Raw genomic sequence first — 13273 nt, forward strand, 5'->3', positions numbered from 1 at the left:
AACCTTCTAGATAATATCAGGACATTAAAATGTAATTCTTCCCTGGATCCAGTATACCAGCTATCAAATCCCAAAGTGAGTCTGCATCAGATTCCATTTTCATAATTCTCAAGGGAAATGGTTGCACATCAGATCCATGACTCTTTGTCCTTGAATCAGATCAAGGATACTTTTAAAAATAATGTATTTTTAATTAAAAGAAAGATACTTAAATTACATAAAAAATATGAGGGATTCCCATATGCCAAGTTCTCTAAACCTTGCACATTTTCCCACATTAACAACATCCTTCATTAGTGTGGTACATTTGTTACAATTGATGATTTACACATTTTGGAGCTTTCCCACTAAGCATGAATTATAGTTTACATTGTAGTTTACACTCTCTCCCACACAAGTTTGCAAGTTATAACAAGATGTATGATGGCCTGTATCTGTCATTGCAATGTCATTCAACTGCCAGGTCCCAAAAATGCCCCCATATTACACCTATTTTTCCCTCTCCCTCCCCTCAGAACCTCCAGTGGCCACTGCCTCCACATCAATAATATAATTTTCTTTCATTGCTAGAATCACAATAAGTATAGTAGAATACCAATAATTCTACTCTAGTCCATCGTTCATTCCCCAATCCTGAGGATTCCGGGATGGTAATACCTTCTCTGCCTCTAATTGAGAAGGGACTTAGATCCTGTAGGGCAGATGGATAGGACTATTGTGCTTGCAGTTGCAGACTCTCTCTATTCCTTGGGATGGTCATTTTCTTTTTTTTTTTTTTTTGTAAAGATTTATTTTTTTATTTATTTAATTCCCCTCCCCTCCCCCGGTTGTCTGTTTTCTGTGTCTTTTTGCTGCGTCTTGTTTCTTTGTCCGCTTCTGTTGTCGTCAGCGGCATGGGAAGTGTGGGCGGCGCCATTCCTCGGCAGGCTGCTCCCTCCTTCGCGCTGGGCGGCTCTCCTTATGGGTGCACTCCTTGCACGTGGGGCTCCCCTACGCGGGGGACACCCCTACGCGGGGGACACCCCTGTGGGGCACGGCACTCCTTGCGCGCATCAGCACTGCGCATGGCCAGCTCCACACGGGTCAAGGAGGCCCAGGGCTTGAACCGCGGGCCTCCCATATGGTAGACGGATGCCCTAACCACTGGGCCAAAGTCCGTTTCCCTGGGATGGTCATTTTCCATCATCATCTCCGTGTTAGTTGTCCTGGGTGAGTCCAATGAACTAGAGAGTAGGTGTTGCAATGCTGTTGTGATTCAGGGCCCAACTGATAAGTGGAAAGCTGAAAGATTTAAATCTCTTAGACATACACCTATCCACTCCAGTACTAACCATAGGTTCCAGTAGAAGGGGCAGAAGAGCCATGTGTAGGGAAACCACAACCGAGTCCAACTCTGTCACACTCGGGAGCATAAATTCCAAAGTAAGGCCCACTGGCAGGTACCAAACTCCTGAACTGTCTGCCCTGACTATAGTGTCTGGATAGCTCCAGAGCCCTCAGGAGCCCTGCTATTTGAGACAATATTTACTATGGCAGTCAGTGAGACCCTGCGGAGATGTGTGTAAGTGAAACTTCTGGAATGACACTTGATTCACTTTGGAGTCTTTTAGTCATGTAAGCTCATTTGTCTTTACCCTTTCCCCATTTTGGTCAAGGTCTTTTTCCAGTTGCATTGCTAGTTGATGCTTGGTAGTAATCCCTCGGTGCCAGGAAGGCTCATCCCTGGAAGTCATGTCCCACACTGGAGGGAAGGTAATGCATTTATATGCTGAGTTTGGCTGAGAGAGAGGCCACATTTGGGCAACAAGGAGGCCCTCAGGAGGTAACTTATAGGTACCCTGTAATACTAGGCTAAGTATCAATGTCAAAAGTAAAGGCTCATGAGCAGAGTCATCTCTGTTAAGGGCCTGCCAATGGTCCATTCTCCTTCACTGTTGCTGCCCCTGTTCTCAGGTGATTCTTGCTCTTCCATTAGAGAATGTGGCAGAGCTCCTCAGGATGGGAATTCTTTGGGTTGTTGTGTGAATCTCCACCCACCGCGACAATGCCCCATGAACACTTGAACACGTTCATATTCCTTATAGGTCTGCCCCAGTGAACCCCCTCCCATGCATTCCCCATCTGACACCCCACACCAATGATCCTCCCCTGCCGCAGTTGTAACCCTTCTGGGATCCAAAACTTCTTCAAAATTGAAGCAGTAAATAACCAAATACAATAAATAGGAAAGTCCTATAATAAAGATAGTTTTTTTCAATGAATAAAATACTATTGTTTTAAAAAAATTGAAATAATAAAAAATATAAAATTTTTAAAAATTTGACTTTGACTTTCATCACTGGAAGATCTATTGCATGTATAGTGACATTTTCTTCCATGTATTCCCTCCGTGTCTTATTTTTTTCATTTTGTCTTCAAAGAAGCTTTAGGTTACAGAAAGGTCACGTATAGAATATAGGTGATTCCCATATACCCAACATCCTCCTCCCTTTCCCTTTACCCTATTAATAACATTTTACATGTATATGGTACATCAGTTACAATTGATGTACAAATATTGAAACATTGCTACTAACCATGGTCAATGATTTACATTATGGTTTACATTTTGGACCATGCGCTTTTATAGACTTTGATGAAATTTAACATGGTCTGTATCCATCATTGCAACAGCATGTAGAACAATTCCATAGCCCCCCGAATGCCCCATATTCCATTTAATCCATTCCCCCCTCCTCCTCCCCTCGGGACCCACAGCAACCACCAAGCTTCACTCCTAGAACGACAAGATCATAGTTACTTGTGGCAACATACTGGCCTGTCCTCCCCTATAAACACTGCCCATGCTCTCGAGAGACCCCCTGCTTCTCTATCTGAGATCATAGCAGGACTCCCCAGGTTGGGAGTCCACCACCTTCCCGCTCATTACGTGGGTCTCCACCCACTGATACAACACACTACACTCTCCCTAGAAGCTGCCTCAGGTGTGCCCTGTCCCACATGTCCCCCACATCCAACACACAGGTTTAAGGATACTTTTTCAAAAAGGGGTCAGAAGGTGGAGAAGAAAAAATCATGAAAAGGTTTCTTTGGAAAGAACTATTCCCACGTTCCCCATGGGAGAAGGGCTAGCTACCTGTCACCTCAAAGCTCATGAGGTAGGTGTCTGTGGAACCTGCACTGCTTGCTGCTCTTGCACTCGTGTTTGATTCCATGCTCAAGGAAGATAAGTGGGCTGTGACTAGACAGAGTGCCTGTTTGTATCAGCCTGGACTTCCAGAGATGTCAGGGTGGGCAAGATGTGGTTGTTTCCCATGGGCCATGGGTGGCCCATAAGACAGACTAAGTGGGATATCTTCAGGTTCTATCCAGTAGAGTAATCTAGAAGGACAGAGAACCCCCAATAGCTGTGAAGAGAAAGAAGCAAACTCCAGTGTCAAAGAGGTGGAAGCAGGAAGAGTGAGTGATCACCCAGAATAGAGAGGTACCTGCTTCGGTCAAGCTTCATCTGCAGGAGGAGGGTGCTGGCAATGGGAGTCTGCAGAGGCTGTGCCTGTGACCAAGGGAAGACAGGCTCCCTCTCACTCCCTGCCATACCAGGGTGGAGTCACCCCACCAGGGGGCACAGCCATGCTCCTTTACCTCTTCTGCTTTGACCCTGGTAGAGTCTGACACAGCAGCTAGGGCATCAAGAGGAGGTAAGGGGGTGGGGAGCACAGGAACAAGTCACAGTTCTCAAAAGACAGGCAACTCCCAACTGCTGGTCTTCACTTTTCAATGAAGTCTGAAGCACTTTACTCATAGTAAACATACTCTAAATGTTATTTTGAAGTGGTGTTTTGATTAATGGCAGGACTTTCCGTTCCAGGAATGAGCAGAAAAGTTATGGAATTTTCCCAAGTTTCTGTTCAGCGTAGGGGAAGACTACCTAGCTATTACATTTTAGATGATGGTGGAGGACAAAAATACAGTATTATTATTATTATTATTATTATTATTATTATTATTATATCATGCATGGTTCTTATTCAGCACACTTACATACTTAAGTGCCTGGCCAGAATATTCTCAACAAGTGTTGCCTGTCTTTTCTGATTTGAAATCCAGTTCTTGAAAATTACACCCTGGAGATATGACAAAAGTTATTTTATTCTAGAATCTCATCTCCTTACTCCATCAGCACAAACTAGTTTAGCAGGTTGGGTGCCCTTTTGAAAGTCAGACCACCTCGGGATGGAATTAGTGGCCCAAAACATTTGAGAATTCCTAAAAGGCAGGAGAGACCCCTGACCAAGTATCTCAGCTGTGTGCCCGGAAACAGGGAATGTGCTAGACTCTTTACACAAAGGGCCCTTGCCTCCTAAAATAATGCATGTATTCCCATTTTCAGATGATCAAGTCCCTTAAGGTGGATTTTGGGTACATCAAAGATTTGCTTCAATTGACATTTGAGGACCGGCTGAAGGAGGAGTCCTTCAAACTCTTCACTGTTCTGCATGACAGAATCCTGGCAATTGAGAAGCATTACCAACAGGTAGAGGGGTCTCCCCACTGCGAGTGCATATGGACAGATCTTGAACTGAAAGGCACATGGAGTGCAGTTTCCATTTGAGTAATTTATGAGAACAAGTCAATGTGCATACCGTGTGTCTCATTACAGCTAACGTGCATAGTTCTACCTTGTGCCCGGGATTACTTTATACAAGGACTCTTTGACCCTCACAGTAACCTTATGGAATAGGTGTAGTCATCACCCCATTCTACAAATGAAGAAACTGAGGCACATTTAAAAACTGGCCAAGCTTAAGCTCCAGCCCAGACAGGCTGACTGTTGAGTTCTTCCTCATAAACACAATTTTATAGAATCTTGTTTGTGCTTTAATGGCTGCTAGGACCAAAGACATGAAAATTCTACGGTTCCAAGAAATTGCCTATCAGTCATGAAGAATAAGTATCACTGTTATTTCTCTGCTATAAAACAAACAAAAACTCCTTTTTTAACCACCCCACACAAGTCTGTCCTCTGAATGATTTACTGTTTATGCCCCTCAACAATTCTAAAATGGAAATCCTATTACCCCTAATCAACAGATAAAGAAACTGAGCTTTCCAAGGTTAAACAATTGCATAAGGTCAGGCAGATGGTAATGGCACAATGATATTTAAATACAATTCTGTCTGACTCTAATCTCTATTTGTTATTTGCACTCAGTGTCGAATCAGAATTCGTATCAGATTCAAGAGTACTTTTGAAATGAACCTTCATTATTAACCTAACTAGATATAATCAAATTATTTGATTAACTAGAAAATGACTCTAGTTTATGTGTTAGCCACCCAAGGTTTCTCTTTTCATGAGCATATCCCATTCCAAAGTACAAGGACACAAAAAGGATATGAATAACAAACTGATATGACTACTTTTAAATGCAGTTTTAGGAAGATGATAAAAAGATCTCAATGATGTTTAAAATAAACCAGAGTGTTCGGATTATCTGTATTTATTTTATCCATATGCTTTCTTTCTTGATTTTGGTTAAGTACAAGTAAAACTGGACATGTTGGGTAGACGCAGTATAGGAGAAATGGTAAGTGGAAGTTTTCCAGGGGTGGCAATGACATTCAGTCGTACACTATGAACCCCTTCCTGGTGCATGCGAGTTGTACCTGGACACGCTGTGGCACTCACTGTATGTGTCTTTGTCTTGCAGAATGAGGATAACATGAGAAAATCCTTCAATCAGCAGCTAGCCGATGCCATAGCAGTCACCAAAGGAATGTATAAGGTGGGTTTTGCTGCTGTCCTGCCCAGGCCAGCTTTGCTCCCAGTGGATGCACCCAGTGGGGGTCCAAGGGACTCCAGTCTGTGCTTTTAGCTTTTCAGGGCTGTCTCCTCAGAGTCACATGCCCTCTGGGGGCTCCCGTTAAACTTACCAAAATAACACTTAGTGGAGAAAACTCCAGGCTGCCATCCAAGGCCCCTTGACTCGGCGTGCTGGGGTGGAAGAAGGTCACAGGGTCTCCCGAGACCCTTCCCCAGGCCGGCGGTCAGCCCCAGGGAAGGGGCTCCGACCCACGCTGCGGGGACTCTTCTAGGGATGGGGACAGCTCTGCCTGCCAGACACGCTGCTGCGCCCTCCCAAGTAAGGGGGCGATTCATCTCTGTCAACAGTTTATTTTTTAGACTTCGTAAGGACCTTGTGCTCTTTTGGTACTTACCACGCCAGTGCACCTTTCCTTTCAATGTCCCTTGGTCAGGAAATAATTTGTATTAACAGTGATCGCTCACGGGCGCATACCTCTTCGCTCAGCTCTTAGCAGGTGGGTAGCTAATTCGGTGACCGCTGGCACACGCCCCGTCCCGTGGCCCGGGCACGGTGCCCGCCACAGCGCTGACCGTCCCGCGGCAGGCACCGCTCGCTGCCCGCCAGCAGCCACGCTGCCACCCCACCTCCTCCCCACTCCTTTTTCATTGTAGCAGCCGCGCTTTCCCCTGCAGAAGCTCGAGGGCCGGGCCCTTGCCTTGCCCGCCTCCTGCCCAGCTGCGGCGCCGCGGGGTCCCGCACCCGGAAGACGCGCGCGGGAGCATGTTCTCCCTAATAAAAGACTCTCGTGGGAGGAAACTGCCTTCTTCCTTAAGAAAATAAAAATGTTCAATGTATAAACATAGCCACATACAGATAACTAAAAACTTCCCATTTTAACCACTTCCAAGGGTAAACTTAATCACACTTAAACATTGTGCCACCAGCACCTCCACTCACCACTCCACCTTTTCCATCCCCGCTAGTAGAAATCCTGCACCCATTAAGTGACAAGCTTTTTTCTTGGCTCAGTGGTGTTATGCCTCCAGCCACCTTCAAACCAAGGACTGGCTTGGATGTGCTGAGGGTGGCAGAGTGGAGAGAGAGAGAGCACCGGAGTCCCTGATGGCGGTTAATTTAGCCCTGGACCAGCCCTGCCCCCGGCCCTCTCGTTCTGTGAAATGGGAGCCCCTTAGGGTTTGTCAGCAGCTGTTGGGTTACTCACTGCCGAAGGCATCCCAGGGCTGGCTGATGGCCTCGGGGTCCCCCCCAGCTCCTCTTCTGCAGTGTCACCCTGCCTCGCCCTGTAGGAGAGGGAGTCTACTTCTCTTCCCCTTGAGTCTAGCCTGGCCTTAGTCACCGGCTTGCAACCACAGAAAGTGGGGGCAGTGACTGTGGGACGGGAGACCCAGGGGAAGCCTGAGCCTTCCCCCTTCATTCGTAGAGGGCTTGCTGTCTGGCCTTTGCCAGGTTAAGCTCATTATTCGGTCCTTACAAAGCGCCATCCTTCCCTGGCCAAGCAGCAAGAACTGGAGCCCCAAACCCACTCAGTTCCAGCTGTGGCTCAGGGTGCTGTCTCACCAGCAGGAGCCACGCACGGCCTCGGGGTCTAACCCGGTGGTCTTGCTAGGTAGAAGGTGAGCCCCCTTATTTCTTCACTGAGACAGGGGTGCCTGGGTTGTCCGGCTTATCCCAGATGGGGTGCCCAGAGATGAAGTCCAGGGCTCTCTTGCCTGGCCCAGCCGCATGAGGAGGCGGCGGGATTCCCATTTCACATTGGAGGAAAACGAGGCGCCGAGACCTTGAGTAACTTGCCCAAGGTCCAGGGCTAGCCTGGAGCGGAGCTTCCGAGGCCAGGCCAGGCTCTGAGGTTCCTTCTGTGGATAACGGGCAGTGCTTGAACTGTCCGAGCAGGAGGAGCCGTGCCTTGTTACGCCTCAGGACGGAGGCTCCTGTGCAAGTGTTAGCAGTGCGCGGGCCGAAGGATGCGGGGATGGCCCCCCTGCAAAGTCAGGGTCACAGAGGTTTTCTCCTCCAGAGTCCCCTGGAGCCTAGCGCAGAGCTTGGTCACGGAAGGGCTTCAGTAAGTGTTCACTGAAGGAAGGCAGAAGAGAAGGAAGAGAGAGAGGGAAGACGCGCAGTTTACGTTGGTGAGTGGGTGGAGGAGGAGGAAGAGACCCAGCAAAGGAGCAAAGGAAAGACGTTCTGCTCTAGGCGACAAGAGAATTAAAGGGAAACGTCAACCAAACGCAGCTCGCGGAGCTGGTGTGGATCCTGATTTGAACAAACCAACTGAAAAAAAAATGTTTCGAGACGGGAGGGATTTTTTTATGACCTGGGCATCACATGGCATTAAGGAATTATTGGTTCATTTTGTTAGGCGTGAAGCTGATACTGTGACGGTGTTGGAAAAGGTCCCCAACTGTTACAGACGCACCCTGGAGAGTATAGGAACCCGCCACATGATGCCTGGAACCCCCCCTAACCTAAAGCAGGTGGATAAGTGCGCAGCAAGCTATGAAATCTTCTCTACTTTAGTGTCTGTTGAACTTTTCTGTGGTAGAAACGTTTGCTTGAGAACTTCATGTTACCCTTGAGCCCTCCTTCTCAGGAACCCCGGTGGCTTTCCGTGAGCCGGAGCGGAGTCCAGCCTCTTCAGGAGGTCTCCAGGCCCCGGGCAGCCTGGCCCCACCCCCTTCCTCCTGGGGACCCTCTGCTTCTGCCACCCCAGACCTTCAGGTAGAGAGGTTCCGCTCCAGGTAGCCCCCTCCCATCACCCCACATTGTTGTCTTCAGCGCAGGGACCCTCTCTGAAAGTTCCTTGCTTACTCATTTATGTGCTCTCTCTCCCCCAGTGGAGTTCACGGTCCACAAAAGCAGCGGTCTTATCTTGCACCTTGACGGTGCCTGGCACATAGCACATGCTAGATAGTAAGCATGTGTGGAAAGAATAAACGAGGAAATAAATGGGGAAGGACTTTGATAGCCTGAGTCATTTCAGGAAGGCCGTCAAGGAAGATAAAAATAGGCATAAAACGAAAAACTTTCGTACAACAAAAGGAACTAAAAATAGTTCAAGGACAATGAAGAAATTGGGTAAATACTTGCAGTGCAATACACAGACGGTTCATTAATATCCCTAAAGTATTCAGAACTCCATTAAAGTAAGGCTGAATCACACAGTAAAAAAATGAGCAAACTTTATGACACAGAAAATTCTTGTATATTCTCATACTTGTCTTTCAATGCACAGACAGATATGGATACATTTCTGTTAGATACATGCTGGGATGCAATTGCTGGGTCAAAGAATATGCCTGTTTTCCGTTTTGGCAGCTACAGTCTGTTTTCTAAATTTATGCAAAATTATACTCCCTCCAGCCGTGTAGGAGAGTTCCAGTTGCTCCACCTCCTCATTCTTTTTAATTTTAGTTCTTTTTGTGAGTGTGCCATGGAATATGACTTGTGTTTTTTAACAGAGGACTATGGTTTCTTTGAGGAGAGCAAAGAGATTATAGGAGGGCAAGAGTGGAAACAGAAGGATGGAAGGCTCTTTTAGTAATCTAGGTAAGAGATGGTGTGGCTTGGCTGGGATGAAGCAGTGGAGATGGAGATGGAGGGGAGTGGATTTGGGATGTTATTTATAGGTAGAGCCAGTAAGACTTGCCAGTGGATTCAATGTAGAGCAGGAGGGAAAGGGAGAAACCATGGATACCTCCTAGCTTTTTGGTTTGAACAGCTGGATGGATAGTTTCCTTTATTGATTGGGGGTTGGAAGAGGATATAAAAATCAAGGGTTTTTGGGTTAAGTTTGAGCCCCACAAAGGCAGAGCTCTGGGTTTGCACTGTTTACTCAAGAAACCCCAGCACCTAAAATATTGCTTGGCATGAAATAAACATTCAGTATTATTTGTTGAAATGAGTGAGCGAAAACCCATTAGACATCTTCATGCCGATGCTATCAGGTAATTACTTGAATGTGACTTTGGAGTGTAGAGACTGTAGCAGTTTGATATTATTGTTGAATTCCAAAAAGAAATATTGGATTATGTTTGTAAACTGATCTTTTCCTCTGAGCATATTAGAGTGTATTGGATTCAGGGGTTTTACTTTTACTTGATTAACTAATGATTAAGGCTTTGATTGGGCCACGTCAGAAGGCCCTAACAGGAGGGCGGGAGTCACAGAGAAACCTTACGGCAGAGAAGGGAGGTTGGAATTTTAGGTGGAGCCTGGGAAGTAAGCACAGAGAGAAGCAGAGCAGCTGAGCCCAGAGAGAATCAACCCCAGGGAGAGCTAGAGCTGGCCGCCTGATAGTCTACAGCTGGCCTTGTGGAGTGAGGCAAAGCCTAGAGAGCGTCATAGTCTAGAGCTGACGCTGTGGGGAAAACAGAGCTGCTGAGTCCGGAATGAAATGAACCCTGGGAAGAGAGGAGCCCAGGAAGCCTGAACCCTCACAGATGTTGGCAGCCGTCTTGCTCCAGCACATGGCAATAAACTTTGGTGAGGGAAGTAACTTAACGCTTTACAGCCTGGTAATTGTAAACTTCTACCTCAAATAAATACCCTTTATAAAAACCAACAGATTTCTGGTATTTTGCATCAGCGCCTCTTTGGCTGACTCATTTGAGAGTCATCATCATGATAATATTTAAATCCATGGACTGGGTGGATTCATGGCAGATGAGAGTGTCTTTATAAAGTAGAGGGTTAGTACTGAGGTAGTAAGAAAACCAGCAAGGTAGTAAGAAAACCATGAGACTGTGGTGTCACGGAGATCAAGAGAAGAGAACCTACCAAGAAAGATGGAACGTTCCACTGTATCAATGCTGCCGAGGAGTAACGTGAAGGTCCAAAGGTACCCATGGCTTTGGCAGCGTGGGTGTCATTCGTGAACCGAGAAGAGCGTGTCAGCGGAACGGTGAGCTGGGTGTCCGGCTGGAGCGGCAGGAAGATGGAATGTGGATTGAGGATGTGGAGAAAGGGGGTTAAGAGGATGGGACGATGGCTGGAATCGCTGGAGGGTGAGCAGGGTCAAGGGACTTCGCTTTTCAAAAGATGACCCTGGAGAAAGCTTGTATGTTAATAGGGAAGACCCAGTACTGAGGAATCAGTTGATGGTGTAGGAAAGAGAAGAGAATGTGCAGGAAAGACTGCGAGGGCCGGGGCAGGGGGATCCGTGGCATCCGCTAAGGGGCTGCCTTTCAGGGGGCTGGACCTGTCTGCGCAGGAGGGAGTTCAGCTGTGCACAGCAGGTGCCTCTGGTGATGCAGTGAAGTCCGGAGCTTAAACCTCCATCACATCACCAGCTGAATGTAAAGGTGGGTGTCGGCAGGAGGGTGAGATGCGAAGATCAGAAAATACCCTGCATTTTAGAAAATGCTATGTTCTTATACTTCAACTCTGCTTTGTGACATGTTTGTTGAATCTTACTTAACTTGTAGATTAACTTCTTACATAGAAAGAATTCATGTCCATAAACTTGAAATTCCCTGAGAGTACCATAATTTTATAATTTTTAAATTGCCTTTGTTACATTATGAACAGGGACAAAAGAATACCGATAAAACATAACCGGTGTAAAGTATCATACACAACAAACATTAACAACGGCTCAATTTAAGAACATTTCACTGTCGTTGACGTCTTCCACAGACCCCTCCCCAAGTCCTTCCCTATCCCTTCCAATCAAACCCCCCTCTTTTACTGTTTGCACTTAAATTTATATTCCCAAACAAAATATTATTAAATTTGGCATTTTGAATTTATATAGATATAGAGTATTGTGTGCATATATTCTTATTGACTTGGGTTTTGTTCTAAAATTATGTCGCAGTCATACAAATTGTTCTGTGTACCCACAGTTCATTCGTTTTCACTGATTCATAGTGTTCCATTGCATGAATATTCCAGAATGCTCTTATACATTGTCACTGTAATACTTTTTTTGCTGTTACAGACAGCTTTGCCCTAAACAGTCTTACAGGCACATGTGCACGAGTTCTTCCAAAGTATATTCCTAGGAGTGAAATTGTTGAGTGGAGGGTGTGTGTATTTTCAGATGGATAATGACAATAGTCTTCCAAAGTTGTTGTAATAATAGATATTCCTTGTAATAGCACATCAGAATATCTCTTACTCTGTTTCTTACTGAGACTTGATATTGTCAGACTTTGCTTTTCACTAATCTAATGGCATGAAATTGTATTATTGTGCATTGATTTGTGAGTCTCTGATTATTAAAATTAACTACCCTTTCATTTGTATATTGACCATTTAATTTTCCTATTCTGTCATGTGCCTCTTCAAGATCATTTTTTATTGCAGTATTTGTTTTCTTATTGATTAATAGTGTTTTAAAATATGGATACTATATTTGTTTTAGGTGTTTAAAATATCTTCTCTCAGTTCTTTGCTTTTCACTCTTTTTATTGTGCTTTTTGATGAGCTAAAGATTTTTTTTACTTTAATGTGTCAAACATCAGTCTTTTCCCCAGGGTTTCCAACTTTGTGCTTGGGTTTTATTTTTTTTTTAAAAACCCTATTATATCTTGATGTTTTCTAAAAACCTTATAGTATTGCCTTTCACATTTGTCTTGAATTCACTGGAATTGACTTTCAATGTTAGTGTGAGGCATTCTTTTTTTTGTCCCCCATGTAACAATGCCCAGAGATCACAAGATAATTAATTGACAAGAGTCTATCTTTGATTCTGTTTCCATGTATGTATTTAGGCAAGATTTGGGGCATTTTGTTCTGTTCCATTAATTAGATTATCTAGTCTTGTGGAGAATACTACATGACCTTAAATAATTTTAGGTAAGTTGCCTCATTTTGCTCTTCTTCGGGAATAGCTTGAATATTCTTGGCTCTTTGTTCTTCCATATACATTTAAAAATAAATCTTCCCTGTTGCACAAATAAACTCATCTGAAATCTTAGGAGATTTTTGTTAAAGCTATAGTCCATCTTGGGGGAAAATTGCTATTTTTCCTGTATTGCGTTTTCCAATTTATCAACATGATATAGTCCTCCATTTCCTTAGGACTTCTATAATGTCTTTTAATAAAATTTTATAATTATATCCATAAAGATTTTATGTAATTTCACTAGATTTATTCCTAGATACTTTGTCATTTTGGTAATATGGTAAATAATATCTTTTTATCATTAGAAAAGTTGTAGGTTTACAAAAAAATCATGCATAAAATACAGACTTTCCATATACCACTTATTATTTGCACCTTGTATTAGTGTGGTATCTTTGTTACAATTCATGAATAAGCATTTAATACCTTTTTAAAAATTACTTTCCCTGGCTGTTCATTCCTGATGTATAGAAATGCAGTAGATTTGTATATATTGATTTTGTAATCAACAATCTTGCTAAACTTTTGTATTTATTTTAATAATTTATAGATACTCTGGGGCTTTCTATGTAAGCAGTTATATCAGTCATTAAGAATTTCA

The 13273-nt window shown here is 44.4% G+C and overlaps 1 protein-coding gene across 1 annotated transcript in view; it reads left to right on the forward strand.

Moving 5' to 3' along the window:
* Positions 1-13273, forward strand: part of C5H10orf67 (chromosome 5 C10orf67 homolog) — a 185246-nt gene that overhangs the window by 18193 nt on the left and 153780 nt on the right. Inside the window, exons 3-4 of the mRNA XM_071215493.1 lie at positions 4391-4534; positions 5712-5786. Of these exons, the coding sequence (XP_071071594.1) occupies positions 4391-4534; positions 5712-5786 (219 nt within the window). The remainder of the gene's footprint in view (positions 1-4390; positions 4535-5711; positions 5787-13273) is intronic.

Source organism: Dasypus novemcinctus, chromosome 5 (genome assembly GCF_030445035.2).
Source record: "Dasypus novemcinctus isolate mDasNov1 chromosome 5, mDasNov1.1.hap2, whole genome shotgun sequence".
Lineage (NCBI taxonomy): Eukaryota > Metazoa > Chordata > Mammalia > Cingulata > Dasypodidae > Dasypus > Dasypus novemcinctus.